The sequence below is a fragment of the Colobus angolensis genome, unplaced genomic scaffold (assembly GCF_000951035.1).
Source record: "Colobus angolensis palliatus isolate OR3802 unplaced genomic scaffold, Cang.pa_1.0 Scaffold381, whole genome shotgun sequence".
Lineage (NCBI taxonomy): Eukaryota > Metazoa > Chordata > Mammalia > Primates > Cercopithecidae > Colobus > Colobus angolensis.
This window is the reverse complement of record NW_012117166.1, coordinates 924,425-948,920: the sequence shown is the minus strand read 5'-3', so window position 1 is coordinate 948,920 and position 24,496 is coordinate 924,425. Positions and strand designations below refer to the sequence as shown.

Sequence of the window (24,496 nt, the reverse complement as noted above, 5' to 3'; positions counted from 1 at the left end):
ACTGCTCTACTGCGCCGGAATGCCAGCAGCCAAAGGTCGGGAGGCGCGGGATTCTTCTGGCCAATCAGGAGTCACGTTCCACCGCGCTGTCTCTTCCCGCCCCGCCCCTCCCGTATCCACGGAAACACTGCAAGTGTCTACTCCAAGACCTAGGACTTCCGTTTCGGTCCAGCCGGGCTGCGGCCATTGTTTGTGTGGACTGAGTGTTTTGGCCATCATGGTCCACTCTCACAGGCTCCGTTAAGTGACGTGAACTCTTGGGAGGACTGAGCCAGAAGCGGACAGGGCAAGACGAGCTGTGTTTGAAGGAAGAGGGGCAGAAAATCGAGGGTCAGGGACTGAAAAGCGACTCCGGTTTAGAAACCCCGGAGACACCGGTGTAGGTGGGTACATCACGGCTTCTCTCCCACGTTAAGACTGAACAAAGGCAAGTAGAGGAGGGCAGAAGCAGCTTGGTCCCTGGGGTATGGGTGCCCGGCGTTCGGTGCTGGGGCAGAGTTGTGGCCGGGGATCTGGATAAGCAACGGAGGCCGCGCGCGTCTTCACTGTAGGGGCAGAGGACCCCCGGATCTGTGGCCAAGACCTGGAGATCCCGCTCCTAGAGAACCGTTTGTGTGTCTGGTTCTCTGGTGCTTACACTTGGGCAGCCCGTGACGCGTTGGGGGAGCCCAAACCTGTCCTGCTCTTAGGGCACGCATGAAACGTTTTTTCCCTAGAGAATAAGGACTCTTAACTAATTGCTTATCATTTTGCCCAGGAACCTACCTGTGATCAGCAAGGAAGGATTGGGTTGGCAAAGGCTCATGTCCCCATTTTACAGGTAAGGAAACTGAGACCTTGAAGATCCAGAAGTTTGGTCCTCTTTAAAGTTCTACAAGTGCTTGATGACAGAGTTGAGACTTTGATCAGGACCTGGGAGCTCCAGTTCTGGGATACTTCTCTAAGACTGCGGGTACCTTTCTGATAGTAAATCCAGTATTCCTGTTTAGCAAGTAGGGGAGGACAACGGAATGATTTTTCTCCTTAAACTGAACAAAATAAGAAAAATACCTTGAAAATAGATACTATTTAAGTTTGCTAGTGCTTTTCTATTATTATTATTAGTAGTAGTAGTAATCTCAATAAATGAGTTGTATCTTTTGAAGTTTCTAGAGGGTTGCAAATAAATTTCAAGGTGCCAGTGTTCATAGCTCTCCTTTCTGGTCGTTGAAAGGAAACAAGAACATTCATAGGCTTCTTTTTGACCTCTTGCTAGGAGATTTGTGCATCGTACCCAGTTAGTATATGGGGAATTTAATGAGTTTGGGAATTTAAAGTCATACCGAGTTTTCAATCCCCCTTCCTCCTCAGCTCAGCCATCTCAGCACTACCCTTCCCGAGAAGACGAACACAAAGGAGGAAGGAATGTACACTGTTTTCCTCATAGTCTGATCCCAGGTGAGGATGATTGTCCCTGCATTCTTCATGGATGGTGGAGGTAGTGGAAGTGGCAATGAGGATGGATGGATGACTGGACAGAAAATGTTCCTCGCTTGCCTGAGAAATTTTTAAGCATGCAGACTTGACCCTGTCCCAACCCAGTGTCTTTTCCCAACGTTTACTCATTCATTCATTCAGTCACTCAAGTCTACTTTATAATTCATGCTGTTCTTGGTGTTCTGAGATAAAGGAATAAATGTCATGGCCAGGCACAGTGGCTCATGCCTGTAATCCCAGCACTTTGGGAGGCCAAGGTGGGTGGATCACTTGAGGTCAGGAGTTTGAGACCAGCCTGGCCAACATAGTGAAACCTCGTCTTTATTATAAATATGAAAATTAGCCAGGCATTGTGGTGAGCACCTGTAATCCCAGCTACTTAGGAGGCTGAAGCAGGAGAATTGCTTGAACCCGGGAGGCTGAAGTTGCGGTGAGCCAGGATGGCGCCACTGCACTCCAGCCTGGGCGACAGAGGAAGACTCCCTTTCAAAAAAAAGAAAAAAAAAAAAAGTCTTAACATTGAGGGGAACAAATTGTGTGATTGTGTGAGATTAATAATAATTTCTGAAGTTATCCACATTAAACAGTGCCAGAATGAGTGGCACTTAAAGCACAGCTACAGAAACTCAGATTTGAACAATTATGAGTAGGAAGATATCATTCTAAATAGGAAAGCCATCATTTAGTCTCAAGTACAATTTGAGGGAACAAATAAGGAAACCAGGCTAGTGACAAGGAAATGTAACATGAATGTATAAATCCACATTGTGGAGGGCAATTAATGTTTAAATTTGTTATTTATTCTTGTGCATCTCTTCACATGAACCATGTTGACAGATAGCCATTGTTGACCTCTGGGTATATTTACTTGTAGTCTTTTATCTAATACTTACCGTATATACATACTCACTTGTCTGTACAAATACTGATATGTATGTATACATGTTCATTTGTACATGTATGTACACATGTACAAATGTGAACATATAGGTATATGCACCCATATGCACACATGTATATAAAAAGATTAGTGTATATAAAATATTAAATTAAACAATTTGAGTCATGACAAATAGGCTTCATGAGGGAAGGAAATGTTCCCAGTATATAGAATTGTATTGTGCATATACTAAGCACTCAGTAAATATTTATTCAATGTATGAATAGCTGTTATTTGTATACATTTTTCACTTAACATATAATGAGCATTTTTCCAAGCATGCTTTGGTAGCATGAATTTTAATGACTATATAGTGTTCCATTCTAGGTATATACTATGCTTTATTTAACTTTGCTTTCTTTCTTTTTTTTGAGACGGAGTCTCGCTGTGTCGCGCAGGCTGGAATGCAGTGGCGTGATCTTGGCTCACTGCAACCTCAGCCTCCCTGGTTCAAGCAATTCTCCTGCTTCAGCCTCCAACTACAGGTGCACGCTGCCACACCCGGCTAATTTTTTTATATTTTTAGTAGAGATGAAGTTTCACCATGTTGCCCAGGCTGGTCTCGAACTCCTAAGCTCAGGCAATCTGCCCACCTTGGCCTCCCATTAAGTTTGCTTTTTATTGGGGAAAATTTAAGTATTTCCCAATATTTTGTTGTTATAAATATCTTATAATACTTAACGTAATTTGTTAAGTATATGTCTTTTTATATTCTCAAGATATACTCTGAGAAATAGGAAAACAGAATCAAAGGAGATAAGCATGTTTTAGGCTTTTGAAAAACTCACGTTCTCTTTTAGAAATGTTACATGAACTTGAACTCCTACAACCATTTGATTAATGATTCTATCTTACTGAGCCTTTGCCAGCATTAAGTATTAATTTTTAAATTTTGCCTTGATTTGCATCCTTTTAATCCTCAGTAGGGTTGACTTTTTTACATATATTCATTGACTCTTTATATTCCTTCTTTGATGAATCGCCTTTTGATATACGTCACTGTTTTCCTACTGAAGTTTTTGTTTCCATTTGATAGTAGATATTCTGTGTGTAAAACATATAAATCATTTGTCATATGTTATAAATATTTCTCCTAGTTTATCATTTGCCTTTTACTTTAAGGACTTGTTTATATAAGTTTTAAATTTGCATAAAATGAAATCTTATTTCTTTTACTTATATGGTTTTGTGCTTAGAAATCTCCTCTTCACTTCCAAATTTAATATGTAATTGCTTTAATTTTCCTGTTTATTGTGTTAAGTATTTTAAACTTTTAATTTTTAAATATATCAAGAATTTATTTTGATGTGAGAAATGACAGAATTTAAACATTCTTTTTACTTCCTAGTTATTTAATTTTTCTGCTAACATTTATCTTCTCTACTGACTGTGGTGCTACCTTTTCATATACAAAATCACACATATACATATGTATATAAAGATTACTTTTGAGGCTGTCTTGTTTTCTGGACCCTCTTCTCAATTCTTATACTGGTATCAGAATGTTTTTATTGTTGTCCTTTAAATGTAGCACATTTAATAGGCAATGAAGAAAAATGTAGCCTTTCTTTTTCACTCAGTGAAGATAAAAAGGAGAGAGGATGACTTTTTCCACAGAATAATATTCTGATGATTTCCATTTTGGACAAAAAGATGTAAAAGGAACATATATATAATAAGTTTTCAATAATAAGTATATGTTAATCTTTCATTATATTTAATCAGTATAGCACATTGGTCATAGTACAGACTCTACATCTACTACCTAAGCTTATTGCATGTCTATCACTTCTTAGTACTGTGAACTAGATTGAATCACTTAGCCAGTCTTTTATCTTTATATTGGAGAAATAACAGCTACTGTGTAGAATGTTAAACAAGATCATACATGTAAAAATAACTTACAACAGTGCTGGACATGAAGAACTCACTAATGATTGTGTTAAGTTAGCTATTATTTGAACTATAATGCATACCTGATATAATTTTTTTTAGTCACAAAGACGTAAGAACTGAGACAGAGAATCAAGCTTAATTTTTTTTTTCTGCCATATGTCATCATTTATTCCAACATCATTAATTGAATAAGCTATCTTTCCCCCACAAATTTGATATAACCTTTGTCATGTGTAAAATGCACTGTTGTAGTCGTGTCCATTTCTGGATTTGTATTGATTTTCTCTACTTCTATGTCAAGTCATGTTATGAATTACAGAGTCCTTGTTAAAGTTTTAATATGCCATTGAATTAGCCTTTCCTCATTATTCCACTTTCAAAATGGTTTTCTTTCAAAAGCATTTGAAAATCAGTTTGTTACAGCTCCTCCACCCCCACATCAAAATCAAGATTAATATCTTGATTAAACCTGCTTGAAAACAGAGATAAGTTTAGTTTGAACAAAATTATATTTATTTCTCCTAAGATTGAGCAGAGTCGTCTTGTTTTTTCAACTGTTTTTTTGTGTGTGTGTTTTTTGGTTTTTTTTTGTTTGTTTTTTTTGTTTTTTTTTTGAGACAGAGTCGTCTTGCTCTGTTACCCAGGCTGGAGTGCAGTGGTACACTCTTGGCTCACTGCAACCTCTGTCTCCTGGGTTCAAGTGATTCTCATGCCTCAGCCTCCCAAGTAGCTGGGATTACAGGTGTGAGCTGCCATGTCTGGCTAATTTTTGTATTTTTAGTAGAGACAAGGTTTTACCATGTTGGCCAGGCTAGTCTCGAACTCCTGACTTCCAGTGATCCGCCCCACCTTGGCCTCCCAAAGTGCTGGGATTACAGGCATGAGCCACCGCGCCTGCCCCAACCCTATTTTTAGCCCTCAAATTCTAAGACTATCTTTATATAGGTTCTGAGTATTCTTGGTAAATTTATTTTTAGGAATTTATATTCTTAATTGCTATTATACATTTCACTTAGGCAGAGCTTACAGTGAGCTGAGATAATGCCACTGCACTTCAGCCTGGGAGACAGAGCAAGACTCCATCTCAAAATATATATATATATATTATTTATATGTCTGAACTCTTTTTCTATACTCTTAAATTTTATGTAATTTGAACTTTATTGATGTATTTCATATAAGCAAAAGAATATATGAAAACATATGTACAATTTAAAATATAATAACATGGATATCCACCATTGAACTCAGCATATACTGTTTTTTCTTTTTAAGACAGACTGTTTGCTTTCTTTCCCACCCTGGAGTGCAGTAGCATGATCTCAGCACACTGCAACCTCCACCTCCCGGGTAATATATATATATTTTTTTTCTGTGACAGTTTCCCCATGTTGGCCAGGCTGATCTCGAACTCCTGGCCTCAAGTGACCTGCCTGCCTCAGCCTCCCAAAGGGCTGAGATTATAGGCATGAGCCACCATGCCCAGCCTAAATCAGCATATACTTTTAAAAGCCCCCTGATGACTCCAAAATTTATTTCCCACCCCTTTCCTAAAGGGGCAGCCAGTATCTTAAATGTTGTTATGCCTTAGTTTTTTGTTTTTTTTTTTTCCTGTGCTTTTAACTACATCTACATTTCTAAACACAATTGTTTAGTTTTGCATATTTTTGAACATTATATAAATGGAATCACTGTATGTATTCGTCCATGAATGGCTTCTTTTGCATAATGTTAACTTTTACAGTGCATCGATGTTGATTCACGTAGTTGTTCATTTTCATAGCTGTGTACTGTTTCATAGTATGAACAACTTATCTATTTTGTTGTTGACTTTTTGGATTGTTTTTAGTTTTTTGCTGTTACAGCATTTATTATGCTCTAACTGTTCTTGTACAGATCTTTTGGTATACACGTGTAATCGCTAGTTTATAATTCTAGTAGCAGAATTTCTGGGATCATGAATTCCCTTATAATTGCCATTAGTTTTCAGCTGATTTTCTTGGCTCTCTCAGATGTGCAGTCATATCCTCTACAGTTAATTTTGTCTAATTGCATTATCATGTAGTTTCACAGTAGTTTAAAAATTGTGGATTTGCAGTATCCTTGTCAAGTTTCCAGTTTTAACGAGAATGACTTTAATGTTTTACCTTTACGTTTAAGATATGTTTGTATGTCTTTTGCTTTGTTTTGTTTTGCATGCTTTGTCTGTAGTTTTAAATGAAGGATGCATGTTGAATTTTAAGAAGTATACTTTTTGGCATCCATTAAAATAATCATATGGCTTTTCTTATTTGATGTTATTATAAAAGTTTAAAGTTAATTACTTTCTTAATTTGAGCCTTCCTTTACTTTCTGGAATAAACTACCACTTTACCATGCTATAATATGCTTTGGTATTATAACAGATTGAGTTCCAAAGATGGCCTTACTTATTGTTGGGGTGATCAGACCCAACACCAGGTCATGGGGGTGGCAAAGTCTGGTGGAGGGAAAGGATTGAGAAAGAGACAGTGAGAGAGAAAAAGGTGGGACACCAGGGGATCATCACTATTGTACGGAGGCTGAGAAGGCCCCAAGCTCTGGGAGCCCACGCTATTTATTGGTAATCCAACAGAGAAACAGGTGGTGAGAATGTGGAGGTCAAAAGGACATGTTGCATTAAGCACATGATTTACAGCAGCGATGGCTTAGCATTTATATGGAACATGTTCTGCTGCTTGAGATAATGGGAATAGGAGCCTAGGAGGCCTAGAAGCAAGGAGCCAGCAAGTCTAGACACGTTCCAAAGGACACTATGCAAGCCCTTCCTCAGTTTCCCTCCCAACACTCAGCTTTTTCCCAACACTTATAATTTATACTATTTTTTCATGCTCTTCTTACAATGTGACTGACATTGTTTCCACTGAAAGGTGGGGTCTGGGTCCCACCCCTCTCAAATATAGTCGTGGCTTGTGATTGCCTCATCAGTGGAGTACAGCAGAAGTGATAGGATGTGACCTCCAAGGCTAAGTCATGAAAATAATGCAGCTTTTGCTTGACTTTCTTTAGGGAAACTTGCACCATGTTGACAGATAGCCCCCACCACTTGAAAGGACCACTTGGAGAGAAACAGATCTCTCATCAACATTTAGACCAGCCTGCCAGCCATGTGAGTTAGCCACCCTGGAACTGAATCCTTCTCAGTCAAGCCTTTTGATGACTGCAGATCTAACCAACAACCCAACAATCTTGTGAGATCCAAACCAGAACTGCCTAGCTAAGCCACTCCTGAATTTCTGACCCAGAAAAAAACATAAGAAATAGTAAATAATTATTGCTGTTTTAAGCTACTAAATGTTGAAGCAATTATTTATATGGTAGTAGATTATGAATTCAAGTGCTGCTGGATTTTACTGGCCTTATATTTCACTTTATTTCTGATGTCTTGAATAGTTTTTCAAGTTTCTGATGCCTTGAACAGTTTTTGATGCCTTGGAATAATTTCATAGCATCAGATAATCTATTCTTTGAAACTTTGAAAGAATTTATTTGAGAAAACTTTTGTTCCAGTTATTTTTAAAGGTTGTAGTTGCCATTTCCCTAACCTTATTTTTATTGTTTTTCTATTTGTGCTCCTTTTTCCCCCTTTGATTAACTAGCTTGTGATTTATCTACTTTGTTATTAATATTTTTCCTTTCAAGGGACTGGCTCTTGGATTCATTTAACAGTGGTAAATGTTTTCAAATTCTATCTTTTTTTCATTAATTTTATAGTTTTCCCCTTAACATTTCAGTGCTTACTTGATCTTGTGTCCCCATTGTATATGGTATTAAGTTGGAATCCAGTTTTATTTAACTCATATAGTTAATCAGTTTTCATAATGCTATCTGGTAAATAATCCATACTTCTGTCTTTGATTTTTAATGCCACCTCTATTGTTAATATGTTTTTGTAGATAAAGAAGCACATTGGTTAGTCTCTGAGCCCTCTACTCTGTTCTACTGGTCTGTTTGTCTGTTGTGACTTTACTACTATAGTTTTGGTGATATGTAGTCTTCCCGTTTGGTTTACTTGTCTTTACCAACTTATTTCCTTTGTCAATTTTAAGGAACAGAAGTCTATTCTGTTCCTCAGAATAGCCATCTGGAAATTTGACTGGAATGTATTGAATTTAAGTTACTGCATCCAAGAGCATGGAAGCATGCTTCTCCTTTTATTTAGATAATCTTTCTTCTTTATTGGAATGTGAAAGTTTTCTTCAAAGAATTCTTTGTATTCTTGGTTAAGATGGGGTTTTTTTTTTTCTTTTTTTTTCTGGTGTGAATGGTATCTTACTTTCTAGTAGTTGATTGCTGAGTCAGTTAAACTATTTCTTTATTGTATCTGATAGTTTTGCTGAACTCTCTTAATTTATAGTTTACTGTATACTCTTTTTCTAGGTAGATGGCCATAACTATGCAAATAATGACATTTTATATTTTTGCTTCTAATCCTTATACCTCTTAGTTCTTTTTCTTATAGTATGTGCCAGAATCTCTAGTGCTATGTTGAAAGCAGCAGTGATGGTGGTCATTCTTGTTACCATTGTAAAGGGAATATATGTGAAGTTTCTCCATTAAGCTTAAAGTTCTTGATATTTAACCTTTTGCCACTGTAGGGAGTTTATTTTTTTCCTCTAGTTTGCTAAAAGTGTTTTTAAGAGAATATATGGGTGTTGTACTTCCTGAACTTTATTTATATCACATGATTTTTCTGCAGCAGTTGAGATTATCATGGATTTATTCTGTTTTCTGTTAATACAGTGAATTATGTTAATAGATTTTTCTCATGTTGAACGATCCTTGCATTCCTATAATAAACTGATCACGATGCATATATTTGATATATTACTGAATTTAATTAGCTGATATTTTATTTAGGATTTTTGTGTATTTACAAAATTTACAAATGTGCCATAATTTAATTTTATTTGTATCATTCTTATCTGGCCTTGGAATCCAAGATTACACTAGCTACGTAAAATAAGTTGGCAATTTTCACTCTCTACTTTTGAAAACAATATATTGTAATAGTAATTAAGTTAATTACATGTTTGCTAGAACTCAACTATAAAGCTCTTAGAGCTTTGGGATTAGGGAGAGGGAGGAAGAGCGTGGCTGCCATTTTAATTTAGTACTTATTAGTCTATATAATTTTTTATTAGTCTTTCATCTATTTTGCCATTTTATTATTTCCCTTTTTGTACTTTACTGGGAGTTGATCCCTTTAGGTACATATTTAGGTGTATTTGCCTGTAGCTGATAAATATCCTTATATATATAGTTCACAACACCTTTGCATCATTGAAAAATCTTATGTCTAAAGTTATTTCCTTATTTTGCCCTGTATTTTTTTCATAACCATCTTATTAGAAATCTGACTTTCATTGATCTGATATTAAATTTTTAAGAACATCTTTTGGCTTTATGCATTTTCTCAATCATTTATTTGTTTCTTATATCTTTGACATCCACTTTATTCTTCTTTTTTGAAGTTTGATCTTTTTTTTTTTTTTTAAATGGGAGATGGTTTCTCTTTTTTACACTCCTGAGCTGAATGCTTTATTTCTAGACTTTTTTTTTAACTTTTATTTTAGGATTAGGGGTATATATACAGCTTTGTTATATAGATAAATTGTGAGTCATGGGTGTTTGACATTCAAATTATTTTGTCAACCAGGTAAAGCATAGTACCAGATAGGTAGTTTTTTGATCCTTGCCCTCCTCTCACCCACTACCTTCAAGTAGGCCCTAATATCTGTTGCTCCCTTCTTTGTGGCCATATGTTCTCAATATTTAGCTCCAACATATAAGTGAGAACATGCAGTATTTGGTTTTCTGTTTCTGCATTAGTTCACTTAGGATAATGGCCTGCAGCTCCATCCATGTTGCTGCAAAGGACATCCATGTTGCTGCAAAGGACATCATTTTGTTCTTTTTTAATGCCTGTGTAGTATTCCATGGTGTATGTGTACCACATTTTCTTTATCCAGTCTATTTTTAATGGGCATTTAGGTTGATTCCATGTCTTCGCTATTGTGAATAGTGCTGAAATGAACATACACATGCTTATTGTCTTTATGATAGAACAATTTATATTCCTTTGGGCATATACCCAGTAATGGGATTGCTGTATGGTAATTCTGTTTTAAGTTCTTTGAGAAATCACCACACTGCTTTTCACAATGACTGAACTAATTTACATTCCCACCATCAGCATATTTAACTATTCCCTTTCCTCTGCTATCTTGTCAGCATCTTACTATTTTTTGAATTTTTAATAATAGCCATCTGACTAGTATGAGATGGTATCTCACTGTGGTTTTGATTTGCCTTTATCTGATAATTAGTGATATTGAGCATTTTTTTTTTTTTTTTGAGATGGAGTCCCGCTCTGTGGTCCAGGCTGGAGTGCAGTGGCCGAATCTCAGCTCACTGCAAGCTCCGCCTCCTGGGTTTAGGCCATTCTCCTGCCTCAGCCTCCCGAGTAGCTGGGACTACAGGCTCCCGCCACCTCGCCTGGCTAGTTTTTTGTATTTTTTAGTAGAGACGGGGTTTCACTGTGTTAGCCAGGATGGTCTCGATCTCCTGACCTCGTGATCCGCCCGTCTCGGCCTCCCAAAGTGCTGGGATTACAGGCGTGAGCCACCGCGCCCGGCGAGCATTTTTTTCATATGCTTGTTGACTACATGTATGTGTTCTTTTGAAAAGTATTTATGTCCTTTGCCTACTTTTTAATGGGGTTGTTTTTTGTTTGTTGATTTGTTTAAATTCTTTATCGATTCTAGACTTTGGATCTTCGTCAGATGCATAGTTTGCAAATATTTTCTCCCATTCTGTGCGTTGTCTGTTTACTCTGTTGATAATTTCTTTTGCTGTGCAGAAGCTCTTTACTTTAATTAGGTCCCATTTGTCAATTTTTGTTTTTGTTACAGTTGTTTTTGGTGTCTTCATCATGAAATCTTTGCCAAGTCCTGTGTCCAGAATGGTATCCCCTAGGTTATCTTTCAGGGTTTTTACAGTTTTAGGTTTTCATGTAAGTCTTCAAACCATGTCAAATTGATTTTTGTATACTGTGTAAGGAAGGGGTCTAGTTTCAATCTTCTGCATATGGCTAGCCAGTTATCCCAGCACCATTCATTGAATAGGAGTCCTTTCCCATTGCTTGTTTTTGTCAACTTTGTTGAAGATCAGATGGTGGTAGGTGTGAGGCATTTTTTTCCGGGCTCTATATTCTGTTCCATTGGTGTATGTGTCTGTTTTTATATGAGTACCCTGCTATTTTGGTTACTGCAGCTTTGTAGTTTGAACTCCGGTAACGTGATGCCTCCAGCTTTGTTCATTTTGCTTAGGGTTGCCTTGGCTATTTGGGCTCCTTTTGGGTTCCATGTGAATTTTAAAATAGTTTTTTTTTCTAATTCAGTGAAGAATGTCATTGGTAGTTTGATAGAAGTATCATTGAATCTGTATACTGCTTCAGTATGGTCATTTTGATTATGTTGATTTTATCCAGGAACATGGAATGTTTTTCCATTTGTTTATGTCATCTCTGATTTCTTTGAGCAGTGCTTTGTAATTCTTGTTGTAGAGATCTTTTATGTACCTGGTTAGCAGTATGCATAGATATTTTATTCTTTTTGTGGCTGTTGTAAATGGGATTGCATTCTTGATTTGGTTCTCAGCTTGGATGTTATTGGTATAGAGAAATGCTACTGTATTTTGTATATCAGTTTTGTATCCTGAAACTTTCCTGAAGTTGTTTATTAACTAAAGGAGCTTTGGGGCAGAGACTCTGGGATTTTCTAGGTATAGAATCATATCATCTGCAAACAGAGATAGTTTGACTTCATGTCTTTTTATTTGGATACCTTTTATTTCTTTCTTTTGCCGGATTGCTCTGGCTAGGACTTCCAGTACTGTGTTGAATAGGAGTGGTGAGAGTGGGCATTCTTGTCTTTTTCTGGTTCTCAAGGTAAATACTTTGAGCCTTCACCTATTCAGTATAATGTTAGTTTAGCTGGGTTTTTTAAAAAAATATTTATTTATTCATTTATTTAAGACAGCGTCTCACTTTGTCTTGCGGGCCGGAGTGCAGTGGTACAATCACAGCTTATTGCAGCCTCAACCTCCCAGACTCAATCGCTCCTCCTACCTCAACTTCCTGAGTAGCTGGGACTACAGGTGTGTGCCACCATGCCTGGCTAATTTTTGTATTTTTTGTAGAGATGGGGTTTCTCCATATTGCCCAGGGTGGTCTCAAACTCCTGGGCTTGAGCATTCTGCCCAAAGTGCTGGGATTACAGGTGTGTGCCACTTTGCTCAGCTGCTCTAGCCATTTTTGTTTCCTTCAAGTATTTCATTTGGATCTTGCACATATTTTGTGTAATTATTGTCATTATTACGTTTAGATTTTTAGGAAAAAAATATTAAGAATTGTTATTTTTTCTTTTAAATTCAAAGATTACTTAATAATTTAGTATGTTACTTGGGTTTCAGAAGTGTGGACTTTTAAAATTCTATTGTTAATAATTTCAAATTTTATTACATTGTAGCTAGAGAATGTATTCTGTATTATGTTGATGCTTTGGAATTTATCATGATTTATTTTATGGACTAATACATGGTCTATCTTATAGTGCTATGTATTCATGAAAATAATGTGTATTTTGTATTTTGGTGGTGCAGAGTTCAACACAGATAAAATAACTGAAGCTTATTATTTGTAGTGTTTAGTCTTCATATTATTAGTGTTTTTTTGTTTGCTTGCTATAATTTTTTGAGAGGGACATATTAATATCTATCATTACAACTAATGGTATATGTATTTCCCCTCACATTTGTGACACTTGTCGTTTGGTACATTTTGAAATTTTATTTGTGGATGCAATTTATTTTGGATATTTTTTCTTACTGTTCATATAAAAAACATTTTTGTCCCTTATGGTATTTTTGCCATAAATTTTACTCATCTGAAATTAAGTTTGCTATTTCAGCTTGCTTTTGATTCATATTTTTGTAATCTTTTTCTATCCTTGTATTTTTAAATGTTTTTCTTTTTAGTGTATCTCTTCTAAACCACATGCTAAATCTTATTTTTTAATCTATGGGTCTTTTAATCTGTAAGATTAAATTATTTAAATTTATTATAATTATTATTATATTATTTTGCCATCTTTTCTTTTCTTATTTTCTGTTTTCCCATGGAGCAAGTTGTCTTCTGTTTTTATTTTGTTTTTCATAGATTCCATTTTGGTTCTTATGATGGTTGTGCTTAACTTAAAATCCACAATGACTTTTATTTACCCCTACTGACTTTTTAAATGTATTAATATCTAACTTAAAACCCACAATGACTTTTATTTGCCCCTAGTGACTTTTTAAATGTATTAATATCTAGGTCATATTTTTAGTAAGACGTGGACTTTAACACACTCTTATGTCCTTCTCTTTCTCCCCTCATGTTTGTATTGTCAAGAATTGTAGTTCGGATATGTAGGCATTGACATACTTTCTATGTCTCCTTTTTTCTTTGTTTGCTCTCCTATACTTTTTGTTGTTAGTTTTGTTTTATGATAACAATAAACTTTACCAAGGTACTTGATCACCTTTCTTGTCATATTTCATGCAGCCTTTCCTGAATTTGTTTCTCTTCTTAATTGACTTATTAGAAAAATAGGCAAGTGTATATGTTTAAAATATATTTAGGTTACTTATTAAAATAATAGAAACTATATGTGAAATTGAGATCTATATAGATGAAAAGGTGGTGATGAGAAGAAATTTAAGCATAAAACTGTCAGTCAATCTAAGAGACAGGAAAGGAAGAATTAAAAATGATATGTTAGAAATAAGTCCATATTAGTAATCACAATAAATAAACATGGATAATAAAATAACTGAGTCATACTGATTGAGTGAAAAACAGAAATCTTGCTCTGTGCTCTTTACAAGAGACCTATTTAATTTCACAATAAAAGGTCAATTATGTTAAACAGGTTAAGATCCATCAAGCAGATGTATTAGGCATGAACTAATATATAGCTAAGCATCCATTTCAAATTGTATAAGCAAAATCTGACAATATTAAAAGAAGGAATCAAAACTCCAGGGGTATAGAGAATGATTTTAACTGACCTTTCTTGAAAAGGACCTTAAAGAAAACTAATAATCAGAGCTATATGCATAGATGAGAAGACAAAAGAGATATCAAGTTTGTATAATGTTGTTGGAGGGTTACTTATATACCAAAAAAGGAGTGGAAAATTACCAACTCCTGGGAGAAATACTACATCCTAGTTCGTCAAGGAAATGGAACAAGAATGAACCTGGATATTTGTTGTGCCAGAAAGTAAGGAAAGCTCTCAAACACCAAAAATGGTCATATCACAAACCTAGGAGCCAACCTGAAGGGATTCCTACTAGTCTGAGATGAGAGAATCTTGCACATCTAAAAGAAAAATGATTGCAATTTAATTGCAACCCATCCACTATGTAAGAATCAGTGAGTATGAAAACACTGAAAAGCAAAATAATACAAATCTCATTGGTCATAGTTGGTGATTGCTTTGCCCCATCTCATTACTCTGAAAATTGATTTTTAAAAGACAGTAGTTTGGGAGATAATCAAGCATTTTATCTTATCTTTTTCATTAGGATTACATTTCAGGATAACCAGAAAATTTGTAATGGCAAGTTTTTCATTATAGAAGAATTATAGCATATGTATGCACAAGGAATGGTAGAATTACAGAATTAGACAACCAATTTGTAAAACCTAATGAAATCACAAATCCAGGAAATGATCGTCATTTATTGCTAAAACTTTTAATGAAAGGTTTAAGAGAATCTTGGAATGCAAGGACTGGGCTGACAGCACCTGAAGCCATTGTTCAGTTTAGCTAACTAAAATGTATTATAGGAAGTATATACGCAGGTATTCTTGTCAGAAAAAATGAACCGTAGTCTAATCAAGTCTCTGGAACAACAGAACCAGCTAACAGGAAGTGAATAAAGAACTTAAACGCCACAAGAAAACAATTAGCCAGATCATTTTTAATCCTTCAGAATTCATTAGTTTGGAGTATATCTCTTATAAGCAGTATGCCACTTTATTTTAAAACTCAATTTTAGTATCCTTTTCTCTATCAATAGGCTTACTTGTCATCTTAGTTTATTATTTATATAATTCTTTTTTCTGTTTAGATTTATTGTACTTGCTAATATTGAATATAGGTGTCTTGCTTTTATTGTTCCACTGGGGAAAATATTTGTAACATTTAAAAAAAATTTTCAAGGGACATTTTATAGTATTTTTTAGTAAACTGAAATACAGATGCTTGACCATTTCACTTCTAGAAGTTTGTCATACAGAAATATATCTATTTATCATATAGAAATATTTGTATTTATCATATAGACATTATCATATAGAAATATTATTACAATAGAACTAATTATATATTTAAGAGAATTCTTTTGTTATATGTTGTAGCCAAGAAACTGGAAGCTATCTTAATGTCCATTAATATGGGAACAGTTAAATCTGGGACATCAATAAAATGAAATGCTACATAAGTTTTACAAATAATATTAGTTATCTATTATTGCAAAACAAATTATTTAATACTTAAAACAGCAAACATTATCTTACCCAGTTTCTGAGGGTGAGGAATCTGAAAGAAGCAAAGCTGTCTCAAGGTCTCTCATGAAGTTGCAGTGAAGCTGTCAGCAGGGACTGCAGTCATCTGAAGGCTGCACTGTGGTTGGAGGATCCATTTCTAAGATAGTTTACTCACATGGCTGGCAAGATGTCTCATTTCTCAGTGAAAGCAGAAGGTCCCAATTCCTCACCACAGGTCTGCTTAGGTTTTTTCGTGACATAGCATATAGCTTTTCCCAGAGCTAGTGATCCTAGAGAGAGCAAGAAAGAAGCTGCAGTGACTTTTATGACCCAGCCTCCAAAGTTGCATACCACTACTTTCTTATCCACTTTATTTCCTATTCATCAGAAGTTACTCACTAAGTTCAGCCCATATTCAAGGGGTGGGGAATTAGGCTTCACTTCTTGAAAGGAAAGGATCAAATAATTTATGGGCATGTTTAAAAATTACCATAAATTTATAGGCATGTTTAAAAATTACCATAAATAAGATAGGTCTACCTGTACTGAAGTGGGAAGTTGTACACTATGTATTAAATGAAAAAAAGAAAATTGCAGAATTATCGTGTCTTTATTAAGGAAAAAAATCAGTGAAGTATGAATGTGTGTTGTGTATACATGGAAGAAGTTTAGAAAAAACACAGTGAAAACTGGTTATAGTGGTTATTTCTTAAATTATTTAGGGGAAGGTAGGCTTTTAATTTTTACTTATATTATTTCAATGTTTTAAATATTTATGAACTTATTTTCAGTAAAAGAAATTAGACTCTTAATTGCTAATATGTTTTTAAAATAAATATTTAAATTTTTTTAAAAAATAACAAATTCAATAACTACAGATTGAGTTTTATTTTTATTTTACTTTTTATAAAATTAGAGATCAGTGAGTCCATTTATTTTCTAGACAGATACAACTTTCACAGTTTTCACTCCTGTAGTTTGAGTTTCTGAGCATCCCAAATTTCTTTTCTTTTTTTAATTTATATATTTAAAGTGGATTCATTATATTTAAAATTTATTAAATCTATTTTATAAACATTAAAAATAGGCCACTAGATATTTAAATATATGGCTCTGAATGTTCTCATTCTTGAGTTCTTATTTGTGGTTAATGTTTTGTTGTTTAGACATGTATTTTCATGTAGTTTATTTGGAAAATAGTAGTTTGGTTGCATATTTTTTACCCTTGAATATTTCAGTACATCTTTCCTTTACCCTTCATTAACATATTATGACAGTATATGGAAATCTCAACTGAAACACTTCATCAAACGTTTTTAATTTATCTCACTTTTATTTAATAGGTAGTGCTGGGTTTAAAAACCTCTATGATGTAACTACATAATCTTGTACAAGTAACTTAGTCTTGCTAAACGTTAGTTTGCGTATTCATTTAGTGTGAATAATAATACCTTATTGGATTGTTCTGAGAGTAAATGAGATAACATAGCCCTATTCATAAACGTTCAATAAGATTTAGCTGCAGCGGGCGGGGCGCGGTGGCTCAAGCCTGTAATCCCAGCACTTTGGGAGGCCGAGACGGGCGGATCACGAGGTCAGGAGATGGAGACCATCCTGGCTAACACGGTGAAACCCCGTCTCTACTAAAAATACAAAAACTAGCCGGGCGAGGTGGCGGGCGCCTGTAGTCCCAGCTACTCGGGAGGCTGAGGCAGGAGAATGGCCTAAACCCAGGAGGCGGAGCTTGCAGTGAGCTGAGATCTGGCCACTGCACTCCAGTCTGGGCGACAGAGCGAGACTCCGCCTCAAAAAAAAAAAAAAGATTTAGCTGCAGCTAAGATGGTGCTGCTGCTGCTGATGATAGTATTTGGCTTTCCTTCCATTAAAGTATCTGTTTCCTTTATTCTTAGTAGGTACTCAATATTTTAAATTGAAATTTAGAATTGAGAATGTGTGATCAAATAGATACAATGAAAAATTTAAAAAGAAATAAAATGGATTTGCCACATAACCAATTTATGATCTGTTCTTTCCACTAAAAGAATTACTTTAGGCAGTTTTAATACATATATTTATCTCTTCTCCATCCTAAAATGCATAATAGTAGTAGAAAGCTACCTACAACATGGGATTTCTGTGAGGAGTAACTGAAATATAGGTAAAAAACTTAGTAGTTAGTAGACAAGTGCTGTATAGGTGTTTCTTTTGATAGTGATGATGTTTCATGATTGGATATATTATTTAGCTATTTGACTACTATTGTTATACCTCTCCTTACCTTTCTTGGTTTTCTTCTTTGTTGAAGTTCTTTTTGGCTTGCCACTTATGTTAATCTGCTAAATGTCTTTATCTTTGTCTATCTTCTCACTTAGATTTCTTTTTCCTAGAAAGCCTGATCTTTGACCAGATGGCAGTAACATTTGAAGATGTCACTATTATTTTTACTTTGGAAGAGTGGAAATTCCTGGATTCTTCTCAAAAAAGGCTCTACAGGGAGGTCATGTGGGAGAACTACACAAATGTCATGTCAGTAGGTAAAGTTATCCCACCTCATAGGAAATAGTCAGAGTTTCTTCAAGGAGCAGTTTTGTTGAGTATTTTGTTTTTTTATCTGGGTGTTATATTGAGGTGTTGGAAGAGATATTCTCAAAAATGTTTCTTAAATCAGGTCACAAATAGAAGATAAAGCAAGACAGATTCCAGGACACTAAGGTTGTATCATTAATAGATACTTGTGATTATTAGTTTTAGTTATTTTCTGCATTGCCCTTAAAACACATATCTCCATATGTAGTCAATTTTGTGTGGTCCTAAATTTTTTCTCTCTTCATGCTATTTGTATAAGTTAGCTTTTGTTGTATAACATACTGTGCCAGACTTAGTGGCTTAAAAACAAACTTTATTATTTTTTATGATTCTCATTGACTGGATAGATCTTTTATCATGGAGAGATTTGGTTGTGGCTGACTGGTCTAAGATTAAGCTGCCTGGCCTGACTCACCTGTGGGGCAGTTGGCTCAGTATCAGTGGAAGTAGTGGGAATGTGTTGGTCACATATCTCTCTTCAAACAAGCCAACCCAAGCACACTTACATAGTGGGGGTCACAGGATTTTCAAAAGCATCGAGAGAGGGGAGGGACTTTTCAAGTCTCTGCTTGTGTGACTTTTGTTATTTTCCCAGTTAACAACGCAAGTTGTGTAGCCAAGCATAGAGAGAGTGTGGAAGGAGAATACCAAAGGTGTAGGTAAAGTAGTGAGTTAATGTAGTCATTTTTTCTCAATCTACCATGCTATTCTAGAACAGAAAAATAGGAACGATATATTTTATTTCTTATAATAATATCCAAAATAAAGTAATCTAATTATATTTCAGTCTTTAAGACTATTTCCATGAAGCAGTTGGCATTATTCTCATTTCTAACAGTGCCTGGTAAATAGAAGTTAAATCTTTCTAACAGTGCCTGTTCAAAATATGCTTGTAGAATGAATAAATAAGTGAATGAATGAATACATACGTGAATGAACAAAACAAATGAATTTCAGACCCAAATGGAGCAGCCAGAGTCATAACCCTCCTTTCCTACCCCCACCCACACATATATTCCTATCATTTAAAGATCATTGATTTAGATAGTTGGAAATTTTTCAACACAACTTTTATCTCATTATGGGATTATCTTATTTTTCTAGAAAACTGGAATGAGAGCTACAAATCCCAAGAAGAAAAATTCAGATACTTAGAATATGAAAATTTTTCCTGCTGGCAAGGCTGGTGGAATGCTGGTGCTCAGATGTGTGAGAATCAGAACTATGGGGAAACTGTTCAAGGGAAAGATTCCAAAGACCTAACACAGCAAGATCGCTCCCAGTGTCAGAAATGGTTAATACTTTCCACACAAGTACCAGGGTGTGGGAACTATGAACTGACTTTTGAAAGCAAAAATCGCAGGAACTTAAAATATAAAAATTTTATACCTTGGCAGTCCTTAGAAACAAAAACCACCCAAGACTATGGTAGAGAAATCTACATGAGTGGTTCACATGGTTTTCAAGGGGGCAGATACCATCTTGGCATATCCAGGAAAAACCTCTCCATGGAAAAAGAACAGAAGCGCATAGTTCAGCATTCTTATATCCCAGTGGAGGAAGCCCTTCCACAGTACATTGGGGTGATATGTCAGAAAGACCTACTGAAAGATTCGATGGAAGAAAACTACTGTGGATGTAATAAATGTAAAGAAATTTATTGTTGGAACTCACGGTGTATTTTCCACAAGAGAAATCAACCTGGGGAAAACCTCTGTCAATGTTCCATCCATAAAGCATGCTTCTCTCAGATATCAGCCTTGTATAGACATCCAAGAATCCACATAGGTAAGAAGCTGTATGGATGTGATGAAGTTGACAGTAACTTTCATCAGAGCTCAGGAGTTCACTTTCATCAGAGAGTTCACATAGGGGAGGTACCTTACAGCTGTAATGCATATGGTAAGAGCTTCAGCCGGATCTCTAGTCTTCACAATCATCAAAGAGTTCACACAGAAGAGAAATTCTATAAAATTGAGTGTGATAAAGACCTCAGTAGGAATTCATTACTTCACATTCACCAGAGACTTCACATAGGAGAGAAGCCTTTTAAGTGCAATGAGTGTGGTAAGAGTTTTAATCGGAGTTCAGTACTTCATGTTCATCAGAGAGTCCACACAGGAGAAAAACCATATAAGTGTGATGAGTGTGGTAAGGGCTTCAGCCAGAGCTCAAATCTTCGAATTCATCAGTTAGTACACACAGGAGAGAAGTCTTATAAATGTGAAGACTGTGGTAAGGGCTTTACCCAACGCTCAAATCTTCAAATTCATCAGAGAGTGCATACAGGAGAGAAACCTTATAAATGTGATGACTGTGGGAAGGACTTTAGTCACAGCTCAGATCTTCGCATTCATCAGAGAGTCCATACAGGGGAGAAACCCTATACTTGTCCTGAATGTGGGAAGAGCTTCAGTAAGAGTTCAAAGCTTCACACTCATCAAAGAGTACATACTGGAGAGAAACCCTACAAATGTGAAGAGTGTGGCAAAGGATTCAGTCAGCGTTCACATCTTCTCATTCATCACAGAGTCCATACAGGAGAAAAGCCCTATAAATGTGATGATTGTGGAAAGGGTTTTAGTCACAGTTCTAATCTTCACATTCATCAGAGGGTCCATACAGGAGAGAAACCTTACCAATGTGCTAAGTGTGGTAAAGGTTTCAGTCATAGCTCAGCTCTTCGAATTCATCAAAAAGTCCATGCAGGAGAGAAACCTTATAAATGCCATGAATATTATAAGGGATTTGATCATAATTCACATCTTCACAATAATCATAGAAGAAGAAACTTATAAATATTGTTCATTTAGTTAACAGCTTCAATCAAAGTTTACCTAACCTTTAAACCCTAAAGTGCTGCTGATAAGGAAATCTTATAAATTTATAACACAAGTAATCCCAAGCAACATCCCTATCTCCCACTAAGAATTATTTGCTTCAAAAGGAGATCTTTAGAAAAATCCCTATATATTTAAAATTATTGTATATTTTTCTTTACCTACTATAAATATAATGCAGTCATAAAATATATTAAACATTTAAGGAGAAAACTCTTCATTCTGTTTCATTCTAGTCTTTTTTTCTGTGCATTTTAGTGTGCGTGAAATTATATTGTGTGTTCAACTTTGTATTTTCACTGACTTCAAAACACTTAAATTTTGGTTTGAATTGAAACTGGCTGGCCATCTGTTAAACAACATCTCTTAACTCCCCTAAAAAGTCCCTAGGAAGTAACAGAAAAGATGGAAACACACAGAACTTAAAACTCAGTTTTGGCCAGTAGAATTCAGTTGTTTATGGACAAAAGCCACCTAATAAAAGATAGGAAAGCATTGTACGACCTTGTGTCTGAGACAGTGTTCTCTGAGTTGTTATCTCTGTCAACCAGAAAACCCAGGGACTGTCCTTCTGTTGCAGGGGTGCTTCACTTTGAGGTGACCACAGTGCACTCTATCCCTTCCCTTTCCTGGTTTTCCACGCTTAATAATAGGTTCAGATACCAAATAACAAGACGTACAGAATTTTCTCTAAGTAAGGTGTGAAGGGTATGGACAAAAGTGCTAGAAATGGAAGATACTCTATTGCTTCGGAATTGGAGATCCAAGCAGTAGAATTTTATTTAATCTCAGTAGAACGGAGTGGTAATAGAGAAATATCTGCAAGGACAGCATTGAACTCAGAACTCTGTGCAACGATGAACCCTGAAGCTAATTATGTAAGAAGAGAGTTTGGCCATTAGGTCAGAATAAAGTTAGTAGGAATACACAGTCCTAATTATTGATATACAAATAAGTAATACCAAGAAGAAAAAAAATGGGCATGTTTAGGAAAATTGGAATTGCAATACTGAAGAAAAGAATATCATCCTAAAGACTTGGAAACATGTTGCCCTGAAAATTAGCTGCTGCAGGCTTCAGAGGAAATTTCCAAAAATGTTGGTGTCCTCAGTGGCATAACGGAGAACCTGAACTCAATATAACTAGAGTAGAAAAACACAAGTAGAGAAGAGTCTCTAAAGTAAAAAGAGAAATAGGTACAACAAAGAAGGACTTCAGGGAGCTCTGAAATGCTGTATCAAAATAAATGCAATAAAAAGTAAAATTAACACTGAAGACTATAAAATAATTGATAGTTAATGGATAAACTTGATCTGATCTTAAATGTATCTGAAAAGGATAATGAGATGAAAACTAAGAAAAGACAGGTAGGAATATCAGAGGATAGACGTCTAGTATGAGAATTATAGGTTTCTCTAAGGAAGGTGAAAGAACATTTGGCATAGAATCAATGATCAAAGACATTAAGAAACTTTTTCTGAGTTAAAAGTATATGGTCACTAAATTTTAGGCAAAACCAGTATTAAAGCAACCTTAGAAACATCTTAAAAGAAGCAATTAAAAGCATGCAGAAAGAAAAATTCTGGTTATCTGTAAAACCAAAAGGGGGGGGTGGATACAGACCTCTGCAACAGTAACCCAGAAGGCAATGGAACAGCACCTTCAGAATTTTGAGATTTGGAAAGTTTATTATCACCAAACAGTTTTATAACAAAAGTGTCTTTCATATGTGCAGGAAACAAATATTTTTGATAAGCAAGAAAACTGTGTAGCATACATATGCCTTAAAGAATTTGTGAATGTGGAAATCATGGTATAAAAGGACTAGTGATAAGCACTGAAATCAATTAAACATGCAGTTGTCTGAATAGTTTCCACAACTTCAAAAAATTAAATGTGCAAGAAAATATATAAATGCTGAGTGTAAAATGTACAAATGCTGAGTCTGGGTAGGAGAGTAAAGTCAGGACACCCAGTTCATATAAGCAAAGAATAATTGTTTCAGTATAAGAGTGGGTGTCCCAAATATTGCATGGGACTTACACTAAAATTTCATACATTTGAAATTCAAATTTAACTGGTCATTTCTGTTTTTATTTGCTACATCCAGCAACCGGAGAGAGAGCATAAGTGCCACATTTCTGATCTTAAATAGCAGGGACTCATAATAACATTTTCTTTTTGACTGACAATTTAAGAAAGGTCTTTTTTTTTCAAACCTAAAATTACGACTTAAAAAAGTTTGTATACCTTTCAAAATGGGAGAAGATAAAAGCACAAATTATTCAGTCTCTATAGCAATGACTACCAAAACAATCCCCAAGAAGATGGCCTAAAATATTAAAATAAATGGATCAAGATGATTAAAGCTGAATGTATCAAAATATATTCAATGCTTCATTTTAAAATGTTGAAAACACTGGGTTAAAAATTTCTAATTATGTGCTATAACAGATGAAAATGCAATATTGCTTAAATGTGAGACCAGGTGAAGGTTTATTAGACAAACATAAAGGAGTCCCTACAATATGTTTTTAAAGGTTAAAAAATGCACTAAGTTAAACTCATTAAGTTGGGTAAAAATATAAAATCAGTTTTCTAAACTCTTGTATAATTCAGAAAATGTAATGGTCAAAAAAATCTGGTTTTTAATAATTTAAAGAGGAACAAATAAAAATGCAGCATGAAAATAATAATAAAGGGGAAATATAAAAGAGGACTTGACTAGAGAAGTCTTAATTTTCCTTAAGGGAATGTTCCTAATTTATATATTTATTTCAGATCTCATGAAAATTCCAATGAATTTGAGATAAAGATGTTCTATTCTTTTAAGGAAAATAGACATTGGAGAAGAGCAAAGATAATTATAAGAAAGATTAATGATATTGCCCTAACATATAATAAATTGTATATTGGTATATGAAGTTGTAATAATGGAGAATTTAATTGTATATTTGAAAAAAAAAAGTTAGGATTCTAAGTCACTAAATAGTTTAGAAATATACCAGTGTGTGGATTATATATGTGTATTTTAACATATAGTGCATATGCTTATAGAGTTTACACATGATAAAGATCTGTGAATAGGAGGATTATTCAGTAAATAGTGCTGAGATCATT

At 35.1% G+C, this 24,496-nt stretch overlaps 1 protein-coding gene across 3 annotated transcripts; it reads left to right on the top strand.

The window, feature by feature from the left end:
- The first annotated feature begins 133 nt into the window (after positions 1 to 133).
- Positions 134 to 21,600, top strand: ZNF214 (zinc finger protein 214). Of its 3 annotated transcripts, XM_011954346.1 has the most exons (4): positions 170 to 427; positions 758 to 820; positions 18,342 to 18,484; positions 19,641 to 21,600. In XM_011954346.1, the coding sequence occupies exons 2-4, from the start codon at positions 804 to 806 to the stop codon at positions 21,332 to 21,334; spliced, it is 1,854 nt and encodes a 617-aa protein (XP_011809736.1). In that variant the 5' UTR covers positions 170 to 427; positions 758 to 803; the 3' UTR covers positions 21,335 to 21,600. The 3 variants fall into 3 exon arrangements, with proteins under 3 accessions (XP_011809737.1, XP_011809736.1, XP_011809738.1); XM_011954347.1 differs by lacking the exon at positions 758 to 820 and having other exon boundaries at positions 134 to 427; positions 18,338 to 18,484; XM_011954348.1 differs by lacking the exon at positions 758 to 820.
- Positions 21,601 to 24,496: the final 2,896 nt, after the last annotated feature.

What these genes read in the sequence shown, in the direction of transcription:
- ZNF214 (XM_011954346.1), top strand. An exon ending in CACAAATGTCATGTCAGTAG is followed by an intron (nt 18,485 to 19,640) that starts GTAAAGTTATCC and finishes TTATTTTTCTAG; the next exon opens with AAAACTGGAATGAGAGCTAC.